This window comes from Pristis pectinata, chromosome 22 (assembly GCF_009764475.1).
Source record: "Pristis pectinata isolate sPriPec2 chromosome 22, sPriPec2.1.pri, whole genome shotgun sequence".
Taxonomy (NCBI): domain Eukaryota; kingdom Metazoa; phylum Chordata; class Chondrichthyes; order Rhinopristiformes; family Pristidae; genus Pristis; species Pristis pectinata.
In genome coordinates, this window is record NC_067426.1 from 18749008 (window position 1) to 18776569 (window position 27562).

General features: G+C 39.2%; 1 protein-coding gene across 1 annotated transcript in view; it reads right to left on the reverse strand.

Annotated features, from left to right (window-relative positions):
- Positions 1-27562, reverse strand: part of LOC127581624 (chloride intracellular channel protein 4) — a 109987-nt gene that overhangs the window by 37860 nt on the left and 44565 nt on the right. The window contains exons 2-3 of the mRNA XM_052036151.1: positions 26095-26204; positions 9296-9421 (exon numbers count right to left, since the gene is read on the reverse strand). Of these exons, the coding sequence (XP_051892111.1) occupies positions 9296-9421; positions 26095-26204 (236 nt within the window). The remainder of the gene's footprint in view (positions 1-9295; positions 9422-26094; positions 26205-27562) is intronic.

A 27562-nucleotide genomic window follows, 5' to 3' on the forward strand; every position in this document is an offset into this window, starting at 1 on the left:
GAAAGACAGGCATGGCTAGGCCCATGAGGGTGCACATGGCTATACCTTTGATTGTAGGAAGTGAGAGGAGTCAAAGGAGAAGTTGTTCAGGGTACGAACAAGTTCAGCTAGGCAAATGAGAGTGTTAGTGGAAGAGAACTGGTTGGATCTTTGTTGTAGAAAGAAGTGGAGAGCCTTAAGACTTTCCTGATGGGAGGATAGAGGTGTATAAAAACTGGACATCCATAGTGAAGGTGAGGTGGTGGGGACTTGGAAATTGGAAGTTGTCAAAATGGTGGAGGGCACACGAGGCATCCTGGATGTAGGTGGGAAGGGACTGGACATGGGGAGACAGGATAGAGTCCGGGGATAAGGAGATAAGTTCTATCGGACAAGAGAAGGCAGAAACAATGGGGCTACGAGGATAGTCCTGTTTGTGGATCTTGGGTAGGAGATAGAAGTGGGAAGTGCAGGGTTGGGATGTAATTTTGTTTTCTTTTAGTTGACTCATGCAGACAGCACATTTACAAACTGCAGCTGGTGGAATAATACTGCCAAACATTTGTGAGACATTAACATAAATAACATCTTTGGCTTCACTTTAAAATGTCATCATCGACAGCTCATTTTCAGAAACACAGTTCAGTAGGTCAAACCTTGTCTATGTCTCTGTGACCATCACCACCTCCTGCCCCATCAATGGATTAGTTGATGGTTCTCACAGTGGCCTCATTAGCCACCTCAGAACCCACAGAACCAAAATTGAAGTGAGTCATCCTCGATCCCAGAGAATGTCCATTTTGCTACAAATATTTCAAACAGCTCAGAAACTGATATATGTTGCCGTTGATGATAAAGTCCGTTCAGTGCTGCCCTTTCACCCCCAGATTGTAGATTCAAGACTGACCCAGTCAGAGAAGGTTATGGTTTCCTTTGTTGTTGAGGGTAGGAATTGAAACAAGCCTGTGCAACTGGCAATTAGTTGACACGCATCACAAAATAGACCATAATCAGAGACTAACACTCATTAAGTGTCCAGACTCACTCACAGGATGTGTGTACTAAGGATAGTTGAGGTTAATTGGGAGAACAGTTCTGAACTATATCTAATCTATAATCAATAAAGTGACTGTTTTCTGTGGAATATGGTTTAATTTTTTAATGCAATCTTCTTTCACTACAAGGAGCACAGAATTTGCCCTGAAATAATTTGCTCAAAAAAATGCCACTGCTGTAATGCAGTGGACTGTTTCACAATCAGATGAAAGGGGCAGGGTCAGAGTTTTCTTCCAATATGTAGCTGCTTGTGAGGCACTCTGAATATGAATTGCTGTATCATAAAATGACAGGAAAATAAAAAGCTGCTTTGTGCAGTGCCTGTTCCTCCAACAGTGTGCATACATTAATTACACTGTTTAATCCGAGGAAGCTGTGAGCACTTTTATCTAACTGGGAAATGCTGTGACAAAGGAGAATTACAGAGTCTTAGAAACACCGCACAACTACCAACAAAGGCAACGTGAGATGGGAACACATTCAGATTAGCTGCATTGTTTCACCAGGATGAACTGGGTGCTATTGCTGCTTATTGTTAAGAATGTTTGCACACATCCTTGCAGATCTCCAAGCAACTAATATTACAGTAATCATCGTTAAGTTCAAAGCAGAATCCTGCAAACGAAAATTGTTCTGATGCAGTGGAAGAGCTCATTTTAAATTACAATAATAACAATGAGTGGGGTTTAATTTCACTATATCTAATAAATTCTGGAAGGCTATAAATAGACTTTTTGATCTATCAGAGCAATACACAATTAAATAAAAGTGTGCTACAGTTTTATATGGAGGATGAATTTAGCTTTAGGTTGCTCCATGTTAAAACCACGCTGTAATGATTTCTGTGGAGCTTATACAGTGGCATGCAAAAGTTTGGGCACCCCTGGTCAAAATTTCTGTTACTGTGAATAGCTAAGCGAGTAAAAGATGACCTGATTTCCAAAAGGCATAAAGTTAAAGATGACACATTCCTTTAATATTTTAAGCAAGATTACTTTTTTATTTCCATCTTTTACAGTTTCAAAATAACAAAAAAGGAAAAGGGCCAGAAGCAAAAGTTTGGGCACCCCGCATGGTCAGTACTTAGTAACACCCCCTTTGGCAAGTATCACAGCTTGTAAACGCTTTCTGTAGCCAGCTAAGAGTCTTTCAATTCTTGTTTGGGGGATTTTCGCCCATTCTTCCTTGCAAAAGGCTTCTAGTTCTGTGAGATTCTTGGGCTGTCTTGCATGCACTGCTCTTTTGAGGTCTATCCACAGATTTTCGATGACATTTAGGTCAGGGGACTGTGAGGGCCATGGCAAAACCTTCAGCTTGTGCCTCTTGAGGTAGTCCATTGTGGATTTTGAGATGTGTTTAGCATCGTTATCCTGTTGTAGAAGCCATCCTCTTTTCATCTTCAGCTTTTTTACAGACGGTGTGCTGTTTGCTTCTAGAATTTGCTGGTATTTAATTGAATTCATTCTTCCCTCTACCAGTGAAATGTTCCCCATGCCACTGGCTGCAACACAAGCCCTAAGCATGATCTATCCACCCCCATGCTTAACAGTTGGAGAGGTGTTCTTCTCATGAAATTCTGCACCCTTTTTTCTCCAAACCTTCCTGCGTCCTCACAACAAAATTCAGCGTCAGAAGTTTGCAAAGGAACATCTAAACAAGCCTGATACATTTTGGAAACAAGTCCTGTGGACTGATGAAGTTAAAATAGAACATTTTGGCCACAATGAGCAAAGGTATGTTTGATCATCAACCTCTGGTTAAGTTTGTGTTTGAAGGCATTATGAATGAGAAACAGGACTGGGGTTTTGCAAGTTGATCTCTCATCTGCTCCCACCAAGCGTGCCTGCTGTTCAAAGTGTGGATTTGGTAAACTGACCTTATAATGCCGTTGGTTTCATTGTAGAAATGGTTACACAGACAGAACTCATATCTTCCATTTCCAGATTAATAATCTAAATTATTCCTGGATAATAATGGATCAAAAAGTTTATGGCACTGAGGGTATCATTCAGCCAATTGCGTTCTTGCACAGTAGAAAGCAAGAACTGTTTTAGGCTATTCCCATATCACTGCTGTTAAATCTTGTTTTAACAATTATTGCACGTCATGAGCTAACTCAGGGAATTAAGTAAGGTGAGGGCTTGTGCTTCCACCACTCTTTCAGGGAGTGAGTTCCTGCCCCACACCTCCTTTAAGGTGAACGCTGCTTTCAACAACAACTCTGCTTCCCACCCCACCCACCTGCTAACCTTCTGCCATTCCCTTCAATCTTTATTGGTCACTTTTTGACCTTTTTGCTAAGGGACATAAATCCTTCCTGCTCACCCGCTCTTGACCTTTCAATGTTCCATGCTTCAATTAAACCTTCCTTTAGGATCAAAACCAAGTACTCTACATTAAAAACTCAAATAAAGACTGTCTTGTAATTAACTGCTTTTTTAATCTCACACCACTGAAAACATAAAAACCTTTCTAAACTATAATGAATGATGAAGAATAATGACAAACTTTCAGTATGAAAATCAACTCTGTCTAATGTTAGACGGGGCATCCCAGTAACCAGATACACTTTTACTATACGCTGGGGACATGAGGGATTTGAGCATCAAATTCAGACAGGTGAGGTGCTGAAGAGCTAAAAACCTGAATCAAGATCCCAAACCGTTCACTTCTAGTTTGCATGGAGGTGGACAACTAGTTCACTCGCAGTATTTTGCTGGCCAGGTCATCATCAGCCCAGTCTATCCCTAGGTTTCACCTGCCCTGCACTTTTGCACTTACCTGTGCAGCTCCAAGCATTCTTTAGGTCTCACTACCACAGCCACTTCACAAAGTGGAGCTGGTCAGCCACAGCAGATAGGCCTCCAGCAGGGCAAAACAGGCGCTCCATCCATGGGTTGTACTGGTGATCTTCTTACAGCCCATGCTGAGGGAAGGACTTTTCCACTGCTTCCAAATCTCTCTGGTGATCACAGACATTTAGAAGCAGTGGAAATCTATTCAAATTAATTTAAAAAATGAGAGTTATTGAAGAAAATGAAAATGATAATCTTAGGCATCCTGCAGGATCAAGGATGACACCCTTCCACTTTGGTTTGGTGGGTTCTGAGGCAGGTGATGAGGTCACAGTGGGAACCACAGGCCCTTCCACTGAAGGGGCAGGAGGTGGTGATGGTCGTAGAGACAGAGAAAGATACAGTACGAAAACAGGCCCTTCAGCCTATGAAATCGGCACCAACATTCTGCACCCACTTTTACACTAATCAAACCCTAACTGTTTTATTCTGCCCACATTCCCATCAGCTCCCCCAGATTCTACCCCTTACCTGCACACTAGGGGCAATTTACAGTCCCCAGTTAACCTGCCAACCTTCCACTGTTGGGATGTGGGGGGAAAACCAGAGCACCCAGAGGAAACCCAAGCAGTCACAGGGAGGACATGCAAACTCCACACGGACAGCGGCAGAGGGCAGGACTGAACCCAGATCACTGGAGCTGTGAGGCATCTCCTTCTCGACTTTGAGTGGTCAAGAGCCAAGGAATTGGAGGAGTCACTGTGGTGTGCATTTTCTCAAGAGGTCTTTAAGAATGTCCTTGAATCTTGGAAGAGAGTGTCTGCTTCAGGATTCTGGGTTGGGCATGTAAAAGACAATGGCTGGCCCAACAGTGCTGAGTTAATGTAGGTAGGGCCTCAGTGTTGGGAATGTTGACTTGGGAGGGGACACTGACATTGCTTTGCTTCTCCTTCCAGTGGATTTGAGGGATTTTGCAGAGATAGCAATGGTGTTATCACTCCCACGATACCATAGGTAGTCCAGATCTTAATACAGGAGGGCAGGGATCATTGCTATCAGTAGACAAAGAGGTTTAAGGTCTTGTTCTTCAAACACTTTTCCTTAGACAGCCAAAGGCTGTGCTGAAGCAATGAAGGTCATGGTAAATTTCAAGATACGAGATGTGGTCCAAGTTTTCCAGGGCCTCACCTTGAATCTTAATTGTTGAAGCGTGGTGTTGTATAGCAGGGCAGGTTGGCAGTGGACATTTCAATTGAGGATGTTGGCTATAAAGTCCATCCTAATATCTGCTTCAGTGAATGAATCATCAATGGCTGGAAACCTAACCAAAGTGCAGATAATCACAAGTTTTATCTGGATACTAAAGTTGCTGAGGTTGTGCTGACCTGGTAGTAACCATAACTTGAATAGTTTCCCAAACTGAAAACAAGCTCCATCCCCCAGGAGGTTTGTTTAGAGGTGGAGTGCAGTACTGCAGTGAGAAAGTTTGAAAAATGTTTTAGGGCAACGATGCAGCATTCTTTATCACTGGCCTTCACTGAGATGGGTCCATTTTAACTCATTAGTTAAGATTATGGCTTGTACTCCCTCACAGAGCAAATGTGATAAATTTAAACAATAACAAATTAAGTTCAAAGTACATTCAGCTTATGTAAATTAATTGGAAAAAATGTAAAATTAATGAAAACAAAGTAAGAAAAATAAAACACCCTTTCAATAAAGGTCAGTGACCTAAATCAAATGAATGAGGCTGCACTAAAAGCACCAGCTAATGCAAGCATAAAACTGAGGGGTCAGGTACGAAGTGTATCCGGCCTCTCAGCTCAATAGGAATCTCCTGCACTCAGGGGCATGCTACAGAACCCCAACTTTTCTCTTTGGAACCATTGACTAGACATCAGTTCAATTGGTCCCAATATTAAAACAAGGCTGTGTGCCTCATATTTCACCAACATTTTAAAATGTAATTCTAGCTGGTTGAGTTTTCGAGCTCTCAAGAAACCCAACAGCCAATAGAGGCAAGGCTTTCTGGATGCAAAAGATAAATGCCTTTCCATTGATACACTAGATCACCAACTCTCTGTGCTTGAAAACGATCCTGACCCTTCCAATCTCTTCTATGAGGCTTCCAGTGCTACTTGTCTCCTCCATGGGGTTTCTTCTCTTGCCTCTGGCTCTGATTGCTCATACCTTGGACTTCAAAGGTATGAGCAAACTTCCACACCATATCCACTCACCTCCACTCTCACCTCAAAACTCCAAACCTCCTCCCCTGCTCATCCCCTCCCTCACGCCTCTCTGTGCCCGAGTTGGAGCCTGGTCCCAACCAGTCCCTTAGTCCACAACTGGGAAGCAGAGACAAGAAATGCTAATCATGTCCTGCTGTCAAATTTGCCAAACAGGATCCCCGCTCTGCTCATTCCCACCTCCAAGTTAAGACCCATCACATCAATACATCTAGTCAAGAAGTCTAGTCAAGAAACCAAATTAATAATATTAATATGATTACGTTAAATATCCTTAAGATTTTATATTCAAAGGTCAATCAAATCAGTTGATCCGTTATTGCCAAGAATATACTACATTAACTGAAAAAGCAGTTTTTTTCCTTGGAAGACACTATTCGTCTTCTAACTGGATGGTTAGAGTATCCAATCCTATTGCATACTTTGATTTAAATGAAACACAGTAAGATTAAGTGCATCAGGTTCGGCAGTCTGCATTGGTGCTGTAGTGTAAAATGTCTTTTTATATTTTTTTCAGATTTTATCCCATTTCTCTCATAAATAAATGCTGGTATTATGCTTGAAGGCTCCTCCAGCAAGCCTGTAGCACATTGGTACTTCAACCCAGTTTCCATAAGTCTGGTTTGAGTCTAGACAGAGAGAGCTGGCAGCCCCCAGCATCATCAGAGCAACAGTTGTGTTTCTACACTATTCATTTACTAGATAAAAACCAGAGCAGTTGGTTCCATGTTACATCACAGAGTGCTCAGAATTAGGTCTGGATATGATGCCATCCATCATGGAACAGCCTGCAAATACTAATTATCCAGGTCCACAAATAAAGAATGATCATTTGAGTCAGAGACGAGAGGTCTGCCTGCAATTCTGAAATCACTTCCCACGAAGATCAACAGTGACAGGAGATGAGCACAGAAAATGGGTAAGAAACAATGTTAAAAATGCCTTTGTTTCTTTAACAAACTAAAAGATTTTAGGAGCAGTTTGAATGTGGTAATTAGTCTGACTTTCGCAGTTCTGTTCTTTTGATACAAATCTAACTGCTACTTTTAATCTCTGCAGCTGAAGCAAGGATATCTGCAGCTGTAATGAATTTTACACCAATCAATGAATAATGTGAACAACAGGGTTGGGGAGGAAGGTTGCAGTGCTTCAAACACATCTGTCAATGTAGGACTTGACCTGATAAGATCGCTACACTACTAATAGTTCGGAATATTCTTCAGGCTGTGAAATACCCAGGGAAACTCCTGATTCCTGTGAAAAATGTTTCTGAAAGCCCAGCTGAAGGAGAGCTAGGAGCATTGATTCTGTTCAGAAGAATTTTCCCATTATTATTATCACATATGACCTCTCAGTGCTCCCAGATGGCAAACACAGAGCCATTTGCCAAGCTGCTTCCTGGAATTCCTACTTTCTCAATGTGTTGCCAAGGATTGAAAATTCGTCAGAAACACACAGGAAAAGGGAGAGTATTTGGAACCAAGACTAATGTCACATGATCTGTGAAAAGGTATTCTGATGAATATATTGTCCAATATTGTCAATTCCGCAATATCAGATATAAAAATATCATCGCACTACATAATGATCGCATAATGATATGGGGCCTACAGCAGCCTTACTTCACCTAGTTCTGAACATATCGTAGTGTGTTTGTGGAATTCTTTTAAATTCTGTTAATCTCACTGCCTTTGTTGGATTCACGAGTCAATGAAAATCAAAAAACTGCAGATGATGGAAATCTGAAATAAAAAGAGGAAATGCTGGAAACATTCAACAGGTCAGGCCGCATCAGTGGAAAGAGAAACAGAATTAATGTTTCAGATCCAAGACCCTTTCTCAGAACTCTGGGGTCTCAGACCTGGTGCATTAACTCTGTTTCTCTTTCCACTGATGCTGCCTGACCTGCTGAGTGTTTCCAGCATTTTCTGTTTTTCATTAGGAAAGGATTCAAATACGAAAGAGTGAAAGAGTTATTCAAACTAGAGCCCCGTTTGAGGGGTCCTAACCCTGATTGCTTTCCAAAGACTCCTCTTAGAAAAGATGTGTGGATAGCAGTGAGAATCTCATTGGAGACATCAAAAAAAGGAAGAAATCTGTGCAAGCTTCCTTCTGTACAAGCTTTTGTTTAAAAATACTTGGAATAAAAACTTACATTTATATTGATCTGCTTATATTTCTCAGAACTACTTCAAGCCATTCCATAATCAATGAATTACACAGAAGTAATGTAACTGGTAAAAATATAAGTCTGGCAAGATACCTCAGACACAATGTGATAACTGGTCAGTTACTTTACTATGACAGTGTTGCTTCAAGTTTTAAGAACGCCAAGTTTTAAGTTGGGCATCTTGAAAGCTCCTGATTCTTTTTCAAGTGGCAGATCTTCCATATGAACTAATAGAATGGATTGCTTATCATCTAATTTAAAGAAAGGCACCTTTTAACAGAGAGTACCAAGTCAGTAATGTAATGCACAGCCACTCTTTGTTGCATATCCATGTGACAGAATGCAGTTTACATCTTGTAGCTGCACTCAGCAGAGGCAGGTCAGTATTCTAAGTTTTTTTTACCTTTTTAAAGCTTTGTATTAACATACTGTTACAGATTCAAATCCATTTCAGGTCAATTTTATTAAAGAGTTTTGGCAGACTGCATCGTAAAATCCCATATTGTTAGAGTCATGCACCATGGAAATAGGCCTTGGGCCCACAGCATCCATACCAACCATCAAGCACCTATCTACCGCAATCCTACTGTAATCCCATTTTATTCCTGCCCCAGATTTTACCATTCATCTACACACTGGGGGCAATTTACAATGGCCAAGTAACCACTAACACACTTGTCTGGAGGAAACCAGAGCACCTGGAGTAAACTCACTTGGTCACAGAGGGATGGTGCTTTTCAACACTGACAGCGGCAGAGGTCAGGATTGAACCTGGATCACTGAAGCTGTGAGGCAGCAGTTCTACCAGCTGCATCATTATGCCACCCCACATTTGTTGTTCACCAAGTGATTTCCATGAACTATAAAAGTTTTAAACCCATTACAATGCTGCAAAATGCTGGCAGTGGAATTCACTAATTATTTCCATTTGGTTTCCTGCAGAAAATCACTTAATATTCACCTTACATTCACAGTGTGCTGTCCATTACACTGTGTTATGCTAAAGTCATCTGGGAAATGCTATCTCGAGTTCTTGTGCAAACACTTACCTAGGTGGAGCCAGGACATCCTCAAGGAATTCTTCAATCTTATTGACATCGGTTTTTACTTCTCCATTGAAGGTTATAAATGGCGGGTGTGTTCCAGGAGCCAGATTTTGCAGGTCAGCTGGTTTCCTGTTAATTTAAAAAGCAAGAAAATGTCATCAATTAACATCAGCATAATAATTAAGTCACAACTTCACAGAATGCTGACACTGTAGGATTACAGTGCTTCACTAGCAGACTGTGAGGAAGGCTCCATTCCTATTACACTGCATTCTAATGATGTCTGAAGCCCTGGCCAAATACAGCTCTTGTCTTATTATTTGAACCTTGAGCACCTTCTTGGCCAGATCCCCCCAATGCCAGCAATCGCCTGCCTTTACACGGACCGGCATCCAGAGAAAGAAGAGCGCCCAATAAACAAAGAATTAAAAAAGAAAATAGCAAAAAAGAGGGGAAATGTCATAACAGATAATTAAACAAAAGAAAGAGACAAAAAAATACTCACAAAAAGACAATCTGATGCTGATGGAGATGAACAGAAAGGAAACAAAGAGAGAGAGAGAAAGAGAGATCCACAATATGACACAGAAAGGTTAAGACAGACATAACATCCTGCAATTCGATGTGACCAGTATCATGGCTGATCCACTCATGGTATGGATTGTTATTCAAGTTCACTGTAGAGAACTCAACAGCACACTCAATCTGCAGTGATATCCCTCACATAGTTCATCATCCAGTTATAGCAAAATGTTAAACCTGATGTATTATTTTAATGGAGGATCTCAGCCTGCTGATGCAACTTCATTCTCATAGATGATTGAACCTCTTAACATTCAATTCTTTATGAGTCTAATTTCGAGTTTCGGCAAGCTTCATCAGTTCACTATCTAAAAGTTAAAAAAAAAGACCATTTCCCTTTTAACCATTAGAACTGCAAGTCTCTGGATTTAGAGATGAGCAGGAAAGTGAGTAAATAACAAAGACAATCTGGGAGACTGTGGGTTAGTTTCTCCCCAGAGCTCTGCTATATTTTGTAAAAGGAATGTTGAAGATGATATGTCATATTCACTGCATCTTGGGCCGGCGATATTTAACGTATTGTTCACATAATAAAATAAAAGTGTAAGGACTTGCAAGTTGAGCTCGGTGTAGTTAGAGTGTTTACATAATGCTTTAAAGGAATACGATTGTAGTGATGTGCTTACAAAGAAAAATTAACTGAAAGAATGGCAAACAAGTTTCACTGACCTTGCATTACACAGAACCATTTAACTACTTATTTTTATAGTAGATATTGAAATGTATTCCTGATGGCTACATTGCTAATATTTAATTTACATTTTTAAGTTGGTTCACCCCTGGTATGACAACACATGTCTACAAGCATAAAGGCTTGAGACGGTTGTGTATGGAACACAGTCGAAGTGAATAGGCAAGGACATCAAAGATGGAACATAATGTGGAAATAACTGGGGTCCTCCACTTTGGTAGAAAAAAAATAGAAAATTACAGTATTTTTAAATAATGAGAAATTGAAAATTATTGGTGTTCAGAAGGACATGGATGTCCTTGTACATGAACCACTGGAAGTTAATATGCAAGTATATCAAGCAATCACAAAGGCAAAAGGTTTCTTTGCAGGAGGATTTGGTACAAGAGAAACAATATCTTACTGCAAATATATAGGGCTGTAGGAAGACTGAACTTGGAAGATTGTGTACAAGTCTGGTCTCCCTATCTAAGGAATGATATACTTGAGATAACGGGTATAGCAAAGCTTCGTCAGGTTGTCATATAAGGAGAGATTAAGCAGACTCGGCCTTTACTCTAGAGAGTTTAGAAGATTGGGAGGTGATTTCTTTGAAACATTCAAAATTGTCATTAGCTTGACAAAATAGATTCAGGAATAACATTACCCCTGTCTGGAGTTACCAGAACCCAGGGCCACAGTCTCAATAAAGAGGTCAGCTATTCAAGATAGAAATGAGAGAAGTTGCTTCACCCAGAGGGGAGTCTGGAATTCTCTTCCCAAGATCAACAAATTTTCAGATAATAATGTAACCTCGGAACACGGGGTTAGTACAGGATGGTGGTGCCAAGGTGAAAGATCTTCCTGGGGCTGAATTGCCCCAGTGAGCTGTTGAATTTTCCTTGCTCCCCCCACCACCACAACCCAACTCCGCCCTCACTAGGGCTCTCAGCTAAGACCAGGTATATTGGAATTCCCTTCCAATCCCTGTATATCAATACATTGAAGCAAAATATAAACAATGTAGCACTAATTTCAATGTTCATGGCAAAGGAGGAGAAATCAGTAAATTCACCTCTTCCATTCTATCCAATATCTTTGATAGAAAGTGCTTGTGTGTGAACAGCAAGTGAGGAAAGAATTAATCTCATCTGTGATGCCCATAATAAATCAATGGCCTCTCACCATTTAGATTTACACATGAACTCATGTAAGAAGACATCATCAAGAACTACCCCTTTAAGTTTACTGGAGGTATTGATGCAAAGGTGGACAAACAACAGCTTGTTAGAAGGAACAGATGCATTAGCCAAAGAGATAAATACTGATATGGAAACGAAAGTAAAAATGAAGTGTAATGATTTGGAACTCTTAAGAAATCAAGGACTTTAATCAGTGCCCTGTTTCCAATTTTCTAAATCTAAGTTGACACATTGGCAAGGGATTTGAATATGGGTATTTAAGATGTGCATGTGAATTTAAAATTTGACAATGAATCTTTTGTTGTTTCGTACCAGGTTCAGAGAGCAGTGCTTTAATGGCCATAAGTTTGTTGTTAGCTCTGTGTAAGAAAGAAAAATGACTATAATTACACTTAGCATGTGTACTGTATTAATCCTTGATGGGTTAATTGGGAAACCTCTACACTGTTCAAAGTGAGTCTTTGAAAAGGAGCTTGGCTTCCTAAGAACCTTGACATGCACGTTACCAAAAGATCATTTAAAAAAAATCCAAAACAACACATTAACATGTCAAGACGATGTCTCATATTAAAACAGCAATGAAACCTGGACTTAAATGAGCAAATTCAAGAGTATTGACAATAAAAAAAGGTCAAGGAAATAAGGGAATGAATTGAAAAAAATGGAGACCGAGTAAAGACAGAGGAAAAGGTGACATCATGATCAGTCGTGACATTTATTTAAAGCCAGTAAATTCGACAAAGATCATATAAACAGCAGAAAGTTGTCTGCAGCTTCTGAGGGAAAAATAAAGTGAATATTCACCACATTGAGGGTGAAAAAGGAAGCACACTTTGAGAACTAGCACTTTGTGTATCCCTTTTACACAAAATTCCCTTTGCACACAGAACATAGCACAGTACGGCACAGGAACAGGCCCTTCAGCCCACGATGTTGTGCTGAACTAATTAAGCTAATAACTCCTTGTTCCTTCTGCATGCACATGGTCCATATCCCTATATTCCCTGCATATTCATGTGCCCATTTAAGGGCCTCTTAAATCCCTCAATTGTATCTGCCTCCACCACCACCCCTGGCAGCGCATTCCAGGCACCCACCACCTTCAGTGTAAAAACTTGCCCTGCACATCTTCTTTGAACTTTCCCCTTCTCTCCTTAAATGCATGCCCTCTAGTATTAGACATTTTGACCCTGGGAAAACGACATTGGCTGTCTTAGAGACAGGGAAAATTTGCCCATACTTGGGAAAACAAAAATAATTTGATGAAGTGCATGTGACTATACAATATCAATTAAGTGAAGGAGCATGTAATTGCCACTGGTAGCAAATGAATCCAATTTACCATAGAGCACAAGCAGATACTCTGTTTGAAAATAATAGAAAAATGCAGCATTGCAGAAGGCTCATGCAAATTTGGGTGGCAAACCAAGAGCTGATTATCAATACAGTTGTAAAATTCCTATACACTAAATTCTTTCTACTTGCAAAGGATTGGGGCACAGACTTTCCACATGTCTACATTGAAGATGAATAAAGCAACTTATATGTAAGTGAATTTCAACCTATCCAAACAAGTTTCAATGTACAAGAGCTCCTGACCTCGGCTCTGGCCACAAAACTGGCCCACAATCCAGACCTCCACACCCAGCCCACACTCTGGATCAACCTCATGAGTAAAGTTATAAATACCCACTCTTTTTGTGCCTCTGGAAATAATCTGAGCTTTGAATAGACCTTGCAAGCAAATGGATCCATGAATAGTAAGTCAGCAAATAACAAGGACATAGTTCATAAATCCAATGGGATCTGGAAGCAAGCATAGCAAAAATCAGGGCAGAAAGATAAAGACCTTAAGGGCTTGAAAAAGAATGAATGTGGGGTGTTCATAAACTGTTTCTCCAAATTGCTTATGCTGTTTAAAATCAAACTGACAAGTAGAACTACCAAAATCTTAGCGTTCGAAAGTTAATTCCAATTTGCACACTGAATACTAACCAACTTATTCAGAGCACACAGAACAGAAAACAAGCAAAACAATGGTGAACTGCACGTAAACTACTTAATTTTGCCTCTAAGGACAATAGGTCTGTTTGTAAGTTGAGACTGTTTGCCAAAGAACAGAACATTAATGACATAACAATTGGACTTGTCATACGGACATGTGGACAACTCATGAAAAATCTTTTATAAAATCATGGGGTAATAGTTTGTTACTTTATCATTATTACCCATTATCTTTATAGGAAGATTATCATTGAAATTGCATTTAAGAAAGAAAATAAGAACCAATCCACAATCAAATCAGATTTACCACACTGTTTATGTTGGAGACACCAATAAGTAGAAAAAAATAAATTAACAACAGTAAAAATGTACAAAATTTTCAAGTGCTAAAATCTGGTAATGGCTTAAAATTGCAGCAAAAATACATCAATGAGAGATGTATCAAGATGAAAGAACATCTGAGGTTTATACCTGGTCCAAACGGGAAAGTTATACACCTGAGATATCATTGAATTAAGATTAGAAATGCCACAGATGCCACATATTCTCTCCCAATATTAACATAATCATGTAACAAACCAGAGATTAATAGGGAAAATAATTTAAAATCATTTCCATTTTCAAGTATTAATGCTAAACATTGGAAAAATATGGCTCTGGTAAATATTACAAACAATAGGATGCAAAGTAGTTCTTTGAATAAATCTAGTGGTTATCTCTTTAAAACCAAATTATTAGAATCCCAAATAACCTGCTTTGAATTATTATCCAATATAGACAACATTACAGGAGGAAAAAAAGAACAAAGGCAATCCAGTCAAGAGAGACACAAGAGAATGCAAATGCTGGAATCTGGAGCAACAAACAATCTGCCAGAAGAACTCAATAGGTCGAGCAACATCTGTGAGAGGAAAGGAATTGTTTTGGGTCCTGATGCAGGGTTTCAACCCAAAACATCGACAATTCCTTTCCTCCCACAGATGCTGCTCAACCCATTGACTTCTTCCAACAGATTGTTTGTTGCTGGCGATCCAGTCAACCTTGGCCAACAATTATCACTGCTCAGTCCAGAGCTTAGAAACGATCCGCATTCTTGACCAGTCTGCAGTTCCCCAGGGCTGCACAGTTTTCATTGCAAACACAATATTACAGGAATTTGTCTGAGAATTCATCTACATAGAAAAACGTTTCTTTTATTCCTCCTAGTTAAAGGTATTTTGATTTCATAATTAAAAATTAAAAATTTACAGATGCTGAAATGAAAACAGAAACCACTGGAAAAGTCAAGCAGCATCTGTGAAAATGGAAACAGAGTTAATGTTTCAGGTCGAAGACCCTTCACCAGTTCTAACAAAGGGTCTTCAACCTGAATCATTAGCTCTATTTCTCTTTCCACAGACATTGCCCTACCGGCTGAGTGTTTCAACAGTTTCTGTTTTTGTTTTGGCTTCATAATGGTGAGTTTAACGAAACATATTTGTAAAATCTTTTAGCATGCACTTTTTGAGGTAACCCATTGTTGTTTTCCTTAAAAGAAACATATTGCTGCCTAAAAATTGCTTCCAGCTGTGATTAAAGTCACCCAAGAACAATTTATAAGATTGCTACAACTCTGAGATTGTGTTTCAGCCTCTCATCACACAACCTACAGCAGCTGTTGATTTTATAAAACTGTACGTGATGTTCTATTTTCTGCCGCTGTACTGTTTACCAGTTTGGTTTGGATCTTGAGCAGCTGCCTTACCAACTGCACCATAAATGTTTGCAAAATGACTGTGCCACATGATGAGAGGCTAATTCTGATGTACATACAAACCATATAGGAGAGGAAAAATCAGCTTACAAGGTTTTGTAGTTTATGTTCATAATTCATTTACTACACCAGCTCACAAGGTTTTGTAGTTTATAGCCATAATTCATTTACTACACCAATCTTCAACTGTCCTCAACTCAAAAGCCAAAACAAATACTAAGTTCACATAGCCAACTAAAACTCTTGAGATGATTGGCAGATTCAATATTTTTACTTATTAAGTTCTTAATTTTTTAACGTCAAAATTCATCATACAAAAAATGTTCCTGTGTTGAAATTCTAAATTTAAATTTGTTCACGAGTTGTACACTTCTGTATCCTGTACTGAAATTCAATACAAGATAAGCACTGATCTTGCATTAAATATTCATAAGTAAATAATTCTGATGAAATCTCAGACATGTTTGCAAATGCAGCCTTTGCCTCTTATGTCGACTTATTAATTTATGACGGGCATCACACCATCATCTTAATGACCTATACTGCTAGCAGTAAGATGAACTTGGTTAGGCATTCGCATTGCTATTGCATTCCTGACAAAAAACTGACCATAATTTGGCACAGATCGATAACTGTAGCAAATAAAGTAAATTAGAAAATATAGGAGTTAAGACAATTGGCTAACGTAATAGTTGATGGACTGGTTTTAATTTTCCAACATTCCCCAGATTTGTGAAAGATTCCATTAGATTGGAATAGTGGATATAACTTCCTTATTTAAAAACAGAGGGAGACAGGAGTAGGAAATTATAGGCCATTTGCCTTAACATCTCTCATATGGAAAATTTTAGAAACTATTATTAAATATATTATAGCAGTGAATTTAGGTAAATTATAGATAATCAGGCAGAGGCAACATTATTTTGTGAAATATAAATTATGTTTTACTAATTTATTCAAGTTCTTTGAAGGAGCAAAGTATGCCCAGGATAAAGAGGAATCAATGGATGCACCAAGATTTCTAGGAAGCTATTGATAAGATGCCACATCAAAGGTCCCAGTGGAAAATAAATGTTCATGGTGGAGGATGTTACGTATCAACATGGATCAAAGATTGGCTGGCTGACATGAAATAGAGAGTAGACATTAATAAGCCACTAATGTGGATGTGTCACAGGGGTTGGTGCTGGGACCTCAACTTTTTACAACTTTTATAAATGACTTCAATACGAAAGGATTGTTAAAATTGCTGATGACATAAAGAAAGGGAAATAAGTTCTGCAGAGAACATAAGGAGGCTGCTGAGGAATATGGCTAGAGTAAGTAAATGGGCAAAGATCTAGCAAATGGAGTATTATGTGGGAAATTGCCTGTTTTGGCAGGAAAAATTTTAAAAAGGTATTATCTAAATAGTGAGTGATTACAAAGCTGAGATGCAGAGACATCAGGTGTCCTAGTGGCTGATTCACAAAAGGCCAGGATGCAGGCACAAGTAATAAGGAAAGCTAACAGAACTGATATACAGAGGGATCTTGGGGTGCAAGTCCATAGCTCACCGGAAGAGGCAACACAAGTAGACAGGATGGTAAAGAAGGCAATGGCATAGTTGTCTTCAAGGTGTTGAGTGTTGAGTGTAAAAGTCGGGAAGTCATGTTGCAGCTGGATAAAACATTGTTTAGGCCACATTTGGAGTATTGAATGTGGTTCTGGTGGCTGAATTACAGGAAGAACATGGAGGCTTTGGAGAGGGTTCTGAAGAGGTTCACCAGGATGTTGTCTGGATTAGAGAGTATTAGCTATAAGGAGAGATTCAACAAACTTTGAAAGTTTTCTCTAGAGGAGGCTGAAGGCCAACCCGAAAGAAGTATATAAAATAACGAGAGGCATAGATATGGTAGATAGTTAAGAGTCTTTTTCCCAGGGTAGAAATGTCAGATACTAGAGTGCTGAGCTTTAGTGAGAGGAGTAAGTTAAAGGAGGTTTACAAGTTAAGTTCTTTGACACAGGGAGTGGTAGTTGCCCGGAATGCACTGCCAGGGGAGGTGGTGGAAGCATATACAATCGTAAAGCTTAAGAGGCATTTGGACAGGCACATGAACAGGCAGGGAATGGAAGGATACAGACAATGTGCAGGCAGGTGGGATTAGTTTGATTGGCATGGTCAACACAGATATCATGGGCCAAAGGGCCTGTTCCTGTGCTGTACTGTTCTATAATCTATGTTCTAATGTTATTCTTTGTTGTGAGGGGCATTGAATACAAAAGTAGGATGGTTATGTTTCAGCTACATAGAGCATTGGTGAGACCACATCTGGAGTGTTGCATCAAGTATTCATCTCTTTATTTATGAAGGAAGGTCAATGGAGTGGATTCAGTTCAGAGAAGGTTTAGTAGCCTCATACCTGGAATGGGTAGGTTGTCTTATGAGGAAAGCTTGGGCTAGCTAAGTTTGTACCCACTGGAGTTTCGAAGAGTGAAGGGAAATGATCAAAATATTTAAAATCCTGAGGGGTCTTGACAGGACGGAATTGGAGAGATGTCACTGTTTAAAAATGAAGGATCAACCAGTAAGTCAGAGACAAAGTGATTTTTTTCTCGTAGAGGCTCATGGGTCTTTGTGACTCTTGCCCTCAAATGGTGGTGAAAACAGAGTCTTTGAATATTTTTAAAGAAGAATTAGATAAATTCTTGATAAACAAGGGAGGAAGCAGGCAGGAATGTGGAGGTGAGGTTACAGTCAGGGCAACCAAGTAGCCTGCTCCTGCTTCTAATTCATATGTTTTCATGGTTGTACATTAGTGCCCAAGACTTTTTTTGTGGGAAACTTTTCTCCGCTGTTTCCTGTAGTTAATGGTTTGGGATTCATCAATGATGGAACAAGTTTACAACTAAAAACACTTCCATTCCAGACCAGAGATACCGACACCACAATAAATACAGAAGGTTACCAAAATATATGTTGTAAATAATGTAATAAATAATATTATGAAGCTGTCATTATACTAAGCTTTCAAACTAACATTGTGGAAAGCGATAGACGATTTCCACTCTAGTGGCTGTTTCTATTAGAGCGCACTAAATGATTACATTTTCCAAGAATAAAGTTGGTGGAACATGGACTCTCTGAGTGTTTAGATATCTGACCTGACTCTGGAATTGTATCATCATTTTATTCTGATGGTCCATCAGTGTATGGCATATTTGTATCAGAGATGATTCCCTAACATAATCAAAAGTATAAAGAGAAATGCAACTGAAAATTATCACCACTATTCATTGTTAACACATCGGAACATTTCCAGAGTGCTTAACCCCAATTGTCAGCACCTCTAAAATTATTTCTTGAATTTAGTGCCTTTTAGCATGAAAAGTACTGTCACTTTTAAAGTTGTTATGAACAAATGAATACCTCATCAAAGCAGGAAATATACAAGGAGCGATCAAAGGCTTAACTGTTAAATATGGGTTTTAAGGAGGGAAAGATGTGATGGTGATGAGATTTAGAGTAGGAATTTCAAAGTACAGAGTCTGTAAAACTGAAGACAAAGAGAATACAAGATGGAACAGAGCAAGAGGAAGCAGGAACAGAAAGGGCACAAGGGGAGATGTACGTTCTTTTGAAAGATGATTCACTGGTTTGGAAAGCCCAGACCTTCGCAATGATTCGAGGGTAAAGGTACCAGTTCGACAGGCTGGTATCTCCTGAAACATGAGTATTTAAACTTCTAATACTATTAAATAAAATCACCATATCTTTGTATATCCCATCAATTAGAAACCATCAAAGGACTCTGAAGGATTTTGTTGGACACATTTGTTGAATCATGATTTCTGACTCATATATTACTCTAAGTATGAGATTCTTTTTACATCCAGTGAAATTTCACCACAGTTTTAGTGACCCCATGTTTTGATCCACCTTGTTATTCATCCACAGCAAAATATTCCCCACAAAAAAAATTATTATGGAATAGTCCACAATATTTGTTACCGCCTTTACAATCTATTAACAAAAGCGAAGGTTACTAACTCTCAGAAATTAAGTGGTTCTTTCTTTGGCTGGAGACTGTTTTAATTTAAAGTAACTAACTCAGGCCTTTAACAGCCTGTGTTACCCAGTTGTCGCTTTGGATAAAAAGTGTGAAGTTCATTCCTAATGTTGTTACAGTCAATAATGGCGTTTTCATATGCAACTGCCCTAACTATTGTGTATTTTAAGTTTGTGTAATGGGATTTTAATTGTTTTAAACTGTGTCATAACTCATGAGAACTAATATTACAAACATGCAAGAGAGTTATGCTGATAGTAGCTCAACAGTATTTAGCTCAGAATTCTATCAATATGGAAGACTTGTGTGCTTACATATTTAAAATAGCCTAATTATGAAGTTAGGTTACAATGAAATATTGTAATAACAAAGAGTTCCAGAATAATACAAAGGTCCATATATAGATATTTTATGCTGCTATAGAATGATTGGGTGTTGTGACTCAACTGAGAGTCATCTTGCCTCAGTCAAGAGACATGTTTGTGTTTAGAAGGTGGCACTTTGTGAGTAAATGCTGAATCTGTCCTTTCAGCTGGATGTTCAAGATCCATATTAACAACTTGGATGAGAATGTATGAGGTAGAATTAGTAAGTTTACAGATGACACAAAGATTGGTAGAATTGTTGACAGTGAGGATTGTAGTCTTCAGCTACTGAACAATATTGGTCATTCAGAAAAGTGGGCAGAGAAACAGCAGATGGAATTTAATGTCGAAAAAATTGAGGCGATGAGATACGTAGTGAATAATGGGCCCCTAGGAAGTACAAAGATCTCTGAAGGCAGCAGCACAAGTAGATAAGGTGGTTAAGAAAGCATCAAGGATACTTTCCTTCATTAGTTGGGGCAAAGAATATAAGAGCAGGGAGGTTAAGGTGCAACTATATAAATCATTAATCAGTCCACAGCTGGAGTACTGTGTGCAGTTCTGATCATCATATTACAGGAAAGATGTGAATGCACTGAGGGGTGACCAGAGTGAAATATACAAAATTATGATAGAGTAGATAATGAGAACTTTGTCCTCTTAGCAGAGGTGTCCTTGACTAGAGGGTATAGTTTAATGCAAGGGAGATTTAGAGAGAACTTAAGGAAGAATTTTTTTCACCAAGGACTGCCTGAGAGGATGGTACTGGCATCTTGTTTAGTTAATGTAGTTACAAAGTGTTTTGATGAGCACTTGAAATGTCCTGCATAGAAAGCTACAAGACAGGTGCAGGGAAATGGGATGAACATGGTGAGTTGAGGGGCCTGTTCCCATGCTGTAATGTCTCTATACCTCTTTGGGAAGGTTATTTGATGGAACTCTAGCTCTATGCCCGTGCAGGTTTGACTGCCTTGTTTGTGTGTGGACAGTAAGGGCTCTGATGCCTTCACATTGAAATTACCTGCCAGCAATTCTATGGCCAAGGAAGCACACCAGCGCCTCTATCTCTTCAGATGGCTAAGGAAATTCAGCATGTCCCCGTTGACCCTCACCAATTTTTATAAATGCACTATTGAAAGCATCCTATCCAGATGCATCGCAGCTTGGTATGCCAACTGCTCTGCCCAACACCGCAAGAAATTGCAGAGAATTGTGGATACAGCTCAGTCCATCACGAAAATCAGCCTCCCCTCCATAGACTCTGTCTACACTTCCTGCCACCTCAGGAAAGCAGCCAACATAATCAAAGACCAAATATCCTCCCTTTTTCCCCCTTCCATCAAGCAGAAGAAACAAAAGCTTGAAAACACACATTGTCAGGCTCAAAGACAGCTTCTATTCTGCTGCTATGTGATAAGATAAGGTAAGATTTCTTTATTAGTCACATGTACATCGAAACACACAGTGAAATGCATCTTTTGCGTAAAGTGTTCTGGGGGCAGCCCGCAAGTGTCGCCAAGCTTCCGGCACCAACATAACATGCCCACAACTTCCTAACCCGTAAGTCTTTGGAATGTGGGAGGAAACCAGAGCACCCGGAGGAAACCCATGCAGACACAGGGAGAATGCCGGACAGCAGCAGCCGGAATTGAACACGGGTCGCTGGCGCTGTAAAGCATTACGCTAGCCGCTACACTACCGTACGCTTGAACATTCCTTTTGTACGATAAAGATTAACTCTTGACCTTACAACCTACCTCATCATGACCCTTGCACCTTATTGTCTACCTGCACTGCAATTTTTCTGTAACTGTAAATGTAACTCAATATTCTGCATTCTTTTATTGCTTTTCCCTTGGTATTACCTCAACATACTTATGTTTTGAAATGTTCTGCATGGATGGCATGCAAAACAAAGTTTTTCACTGTATCTCTGAACATTTGACAATAATAAACCAATTGTCAATTACCAACCCCTGCTTCAGCTCCAGTGGAAAAAAACATAACTGGGGTACAGCTCTGGATAAGGCAATGCCAGTGAAACTCCCCTGACATTTGTCAGTACCCTTGACAGGAGAAAGTCATACGGATTGGATGAAATAGACACAGTTCAGCCAACCTGGAGCACCATTTTGTTAATGTATTTTCTTTGTTTTGAAAGGCTATATTGTTCCACTTAGAATCTGTCCACTGGATTCATCTTCCTCCATAAAGGAAAAAAATAAGAGTTTGAAGGGGAAAATGTCAAAAAACTTTAAAATACTTTTTAACAAAATTCAACCACCTGCATATTCCACATCCTAAAGGAAGATTGTTGGAAATAGACCAGAATCAGAATAAAGTGAAGATTTGAAGATATGAACTGAAATTTACTGAATAGGCCATGGTCACTGCAGAGAAATATGATGTGTTTATTATGTGAAAGAATTTGTGGCAACAGATGGACTCAGTGCTCATACAAAGCTCTCCACTACTGAGCTGTGAGACTGTAATGAATGAGCTTTCTGTCTTGCCTGTGCAAAGACCAAAAGGTGGAATGGGCAATCTAATTTTGTGGCTGCTGCATCCCATATGATTTCCACTGTGTATTAACATGTCCACAGTTCACACAGGGGTGACTTCCAAAACCAGGATTGGAATCTGACTTCCCCGTTCCCTAATATTGTATTGAAGTTGGATTCAGTCCCTGTGAATACAGGTGTTGCTGCATTCTTTGTTGCTGTTCTTAAAAACCAAATGTAGTGGTGCCAACATGATTCAAATTTTAATACAGCACTTTCTGCAAACCTGTCCTTTCTTGTCAATCAGATGCATGATTCCTAATGGTTATAGATTTATATTTCTCCTGGAAGTTTCAATTATAATGTTATAAGGACGCAGGCATTAACTGTAAACTAGTAAAATTCATTTTAAATAAGACATGAGAAGGGATTAGTTTTATACAACTGATGTAAGTGATACAAGATATCCAACTGCTAGGCAGTGTGGGAGCAATGCAGGTCCCCAAACCAGACCTGTTGGGAAGAGTGGATAACAAACATAGAATTGGTTGTGGGAGAGGTCAGAATTTGAAATGGCTCAACCTAGATCTGGCAGAGGTTTCTCCTTCCCGTTTGATTTGAAATCCCTGCACTTTCAACAGTGAGCTCATAATAATCCTACCCATTGCAACCAAATGCAGCTGCCAAAACACACCAAATCCTCACTTACTTGTGTTCAAACTGGAGGATATGGGTGTGCAGATGTTACCTGTTAGACTGGCTGATTAGAATATTGGAGGCATGAGCTTCGCTAAACTGACTGGCCTTTCCTATGCTTAACTTTTTTTTTCATCTTATGTGTCTTATTATTGTTGTGTATCTTCTCACATCTACCATCAGAGTTACAGAGGCCTGAAGTCCCACACCACCAGGTTCAAGAACAGCCACTTCCCTACAACCATTCAGTTCTTGAACCAACTGGCATAATCCTAATCATCACAGTCTAACAACACTATGACTTTGCACTAAAATAGGCTTTTTTTTGTTTTAATTCTGTTCTTTCTTGTAAAAATTGTTTAATATATGTTTAATTTCTATTTTTCTTGTGAATGTTTCTTATACAATGCTATGTGCCAGTGATGCTGTTGCAAGTAAGTTTTTCATTGCACCTGTTAATACATGTATTTGTGCATATGCCAATAAACTCAACTTTGTCTTATCTCCATGGATGCTGCCTGGCCTGCTGAGTTCCTCCAGCATCATGGTATTTTTCATCTCGATTCCAGCATTTGCAGTCCTTTGTTTCTCTATTAAATTATCCTTTCAGCTTGATACCATCTTGGGATGCTCTTGCCACCAAGCCCACTCCACCCTCCCACCCACAGTTCCTTTTGTTTGGTACTTACCACACCTCAATCAGAAGTGACAGAAGCATAATTATATCATGCTGTAGATTAAAGTTATTGAAGTCCATTCACTCCTTCCTTTACATTATACCCACAAAGCTGTAGAACATTTCTTCTACCATCAGCAAATTTAAAGCTGTACAAATTCTATTAATGCAATATCACCTTAAAACATCAGATGCAGTGCCTGGTTATTCTGGGATACTTTGACAACATACTTATGATTTAGTTTTAAAATATGAAAAGATTAAAGAATGAAGCTGTTGAAAGGATATATTTCAGCTATTTGATCAATGCCAATTCCAGTCTTCATCAGTTGCACTAGACCCAATTTCTAACGTAAAATTATCAGCTATACCCCTAATCAATGAACATCCTGTAACAAATGCTCTTGATGTGCTAGTCATTTAATTTTTCTGGTTAAATCTCCATTCTGCCGCAAATTTTCTTCATCAAAAAACAATCAATTCAAGACTCAAAGTCCCTGAAGGAAGTCTAATGTCATACATCAGAATGTTGCTAATTTTCTTTTTTAAGTAGTTCATATCAGTAATTTCCGCAAACTTCAATATCATTAAGGTGACTGCTCTTACACACTACTGCTACATTCATTTTAGAATGACTTCGTCTAACATGAGAAGCAAGTTTCACAGCAAATGTTTTCTATTTGATAAGTTGCCATGTACTTTTTCTCTCATAGCCAGTTAATATTCAGAATGGGATTTTACTTCCTAAGTTAGACTTGGTAGTACAAGTGACTGAAATGAGGTTCACAGAAGGAAAGTAGTTCATGCAAGGGTAATTCTGAGCTGTTCTATTTTTGGGCTGGTATCAGTGCAGACAGGGGAGAGTGAAAAAGGCTCCCGGGAATTTTGCAGAATTCTGCTGCACCATCATTACCACGGTGTGACAGAACTCAAATTGACTAACTGACAACGACAGTAAAGTTAAAATTGCAGATGCTGGAAATCTGCACTAAAAACAGGAAAGGGTAGAAATCTCATTAGATCAGGGATAACAAGGGAAATTAGCAATTTTCATTAAGTGCTGGGCTTGCCAGCAACACCCAAAATTCTGCTCATAATTAAATTAAAAATGACATCTGTAAAACTGAAACTGCTTCTCACTCAACAATTGCTGTAAAAAAAAAGAACACTTCTGGCATTTTCAGTTTCAATCTTCCTTACACAACCTCTGCACATCCAGAAACACTTTTCAATCAACAAAGTGTAGTGGTGGTGTTATTGTATTAAAGAAGTTTAAACTGTGTGATACTGTATCCTGGAGTTCCAAACATTGGCCCATAATTCACTGTGTGCAATTAATGACCTGCTTTTGCTGTTCACCCAACATACAGTTGACCAGAGATCTTTGCAGATGTGTTAGTGAAGGCATCCAGTCATTTGGCAAGTAAGTGTTTCATTGCACCTGTGCATACATGTACTTGTGCATATGATAATAAGTTCGACTTTGACATTGATCTGCTTGAATATCTGAGCAGTGCAACCAATACAAAGACTCTTCAACCAGAATGCAGAATCCTCTCTGACAGGTAGACCATAAAAATAGATAGTGATAAGCAGAATAGTAAAGTACATCTAAATCATGCAGAAGAAAAATAAAGATTGGGACAAACAAATAGAATTAAAGGTGCAAGATTGTAAAATAGTAAAAGAATTGTAGTTTTTTTTTGAAATCTCTGCAATATAATCTAGGGAAATAAGAGTCCATACATGTAATTAAATATTCTCGGCCCAAAAGATTTTTCAGTAGACTATCACTAACCCCATTGTTAAATGTTCTGTTAGACCTGGTTTTACATGTTCTAATTTCTTCACTTCTTTACAATGGGCGATAAACCCAACTCACACAATTTCTGTACCAATTTCATTCAAGAAGACTGTACACCATAAAGGAGCAAAACTTACAGTCAGCAACTTCCCATTTTCCCTCTTTAATCCTGCACATATAAACACCAAAAGATGCTGTGTGATTAAGGCTGCAGAATCACTAAGTTCAGCACCGACCACTAGTGAAACAGCAAAATGTTGGCCATAACATTTATATTCATAGGGAGTGGGTATTCAGATTGGCTTATTCTGCACTATGTAATTTGAAATTTCAGATCCAGTTGAGTAAAGGCAGTATAAAGTTCAGTTCATATTCTCACATATTGGAAGCACTTGCTTCAAGAGAATTGGATTATTCAGCAACAACACCTACTCGTAGATATATTACAAACCCCTGAGCATAAAAACTGAAAAAATTCTGGATACTCCCCACATTCTTACCTCTTAAGATCAACTGTTGTGACATTGAAGACCACACCCTTCAGCCACAAGATCATGAAGAGTCGTTGAGAGAAGGGGCAGTTACCGATGCTTTCTCCATCACTCCCAGCCTGCAGAAAATGAAACATAAGAAAGCATTCATCAGAACTGCAGAACAACTCAGTTTCTTGATAATCTTGCAAACTGCCTGTACAACGTCATCAGTGAAGACTATTTTATTCCTTCTTTACAATGCTTATTATTTCTTTCCGAACAGCCTTTTTTTAATTTTTAGGAATTTGTTGGCCAGGCCAGAAGTTATTGCATATCCCTAAATACCTTTTGAAAGACGACAGTGAGCTGTTCCCTTGAACTGTCAAGGTCCTTCTGGTGAAGACACAGGCACAGTACAGTTGGGGAGGGAGTTTCAGGAGTAGGATCTAGAATGATGAAGGGCCATTAATATTTTCCAAGTCAGGATGGCATGTGACTCATGGAGATGAACCTGCAGTGGTGATATCCCCAAAGCACTTTAGAAACCTTTGTCTTTCCTTGTAGTGAAGGTTGCAGTTTTGAGAGGTGCTGTCAGATTAGCTTTGGTAAGCATCTACAATGCACTTTGTGGATGATGCACATTGCAGTCACTGTGCACAGTGGTGTAGGGAATGACTGTCTAGGTTGTGGATGGGGTATCAATCAAGCCAGCTGCTTTGTCCTGGATGATGTTGAGTTTCTTGAGAAGTGTTGGAGCTGTACTCATCCAAGTCTGTGTGTAATATTCTACCACACTCCTGACTTTGGGGAATCAGTAAATGGGGCAGTTGCTGCAAGGTAACCAGCTACAGTATGTATGTGGCTAGTCCAGCTGAATTTCTTGTCAACAGTGACTCCTCAAGATGCTGATGGTCAGGGACTTGGTGATGATAATGCCATTGAATTTCCAGGATAGGAGGTTAGACTCCCTCTCATTGGAGATGGTCATTGCCCAGTATTTTTGTGGCACAAATGTTATTTGCCACTTATCAACTCTTGTCATAAATACTTCCAACACTTTATTCCTTGACTTTATTCCTTGAAGCATAGGAGACTGAGAAAAGATCTTATGGAGGTGTAAAATATCATGAGGGGCATAGATAGGGTGAATGTACTCAGCCTTTTTCCCAGGGTTAGGGAATCAAGAACTAGAAGGCATAGGTTTAAGGTGAGAGGGAAAATATTTAATAAGAACTTTAGGGGCAACTTTCTTACACAAAGGATGGCATGTATGTAGAATGAGCTGCCAAAGGAAGAGGCTGAGTCAGGTACATTAACAACTTTTAAGAGATAGTTGGATAGGTACATATAGGAAAGGTTTAGAGGGATATAGGCCAAACGCTGGCAAATGAGACTAGCTTGGACGGTTATTTTGGTCAGCATGAACCAGTTAGGTCGAAGGGCCTGTTTCCTTGCTCTGTGACTCTCTGACTCTATACCAGTGTACACTTAGATT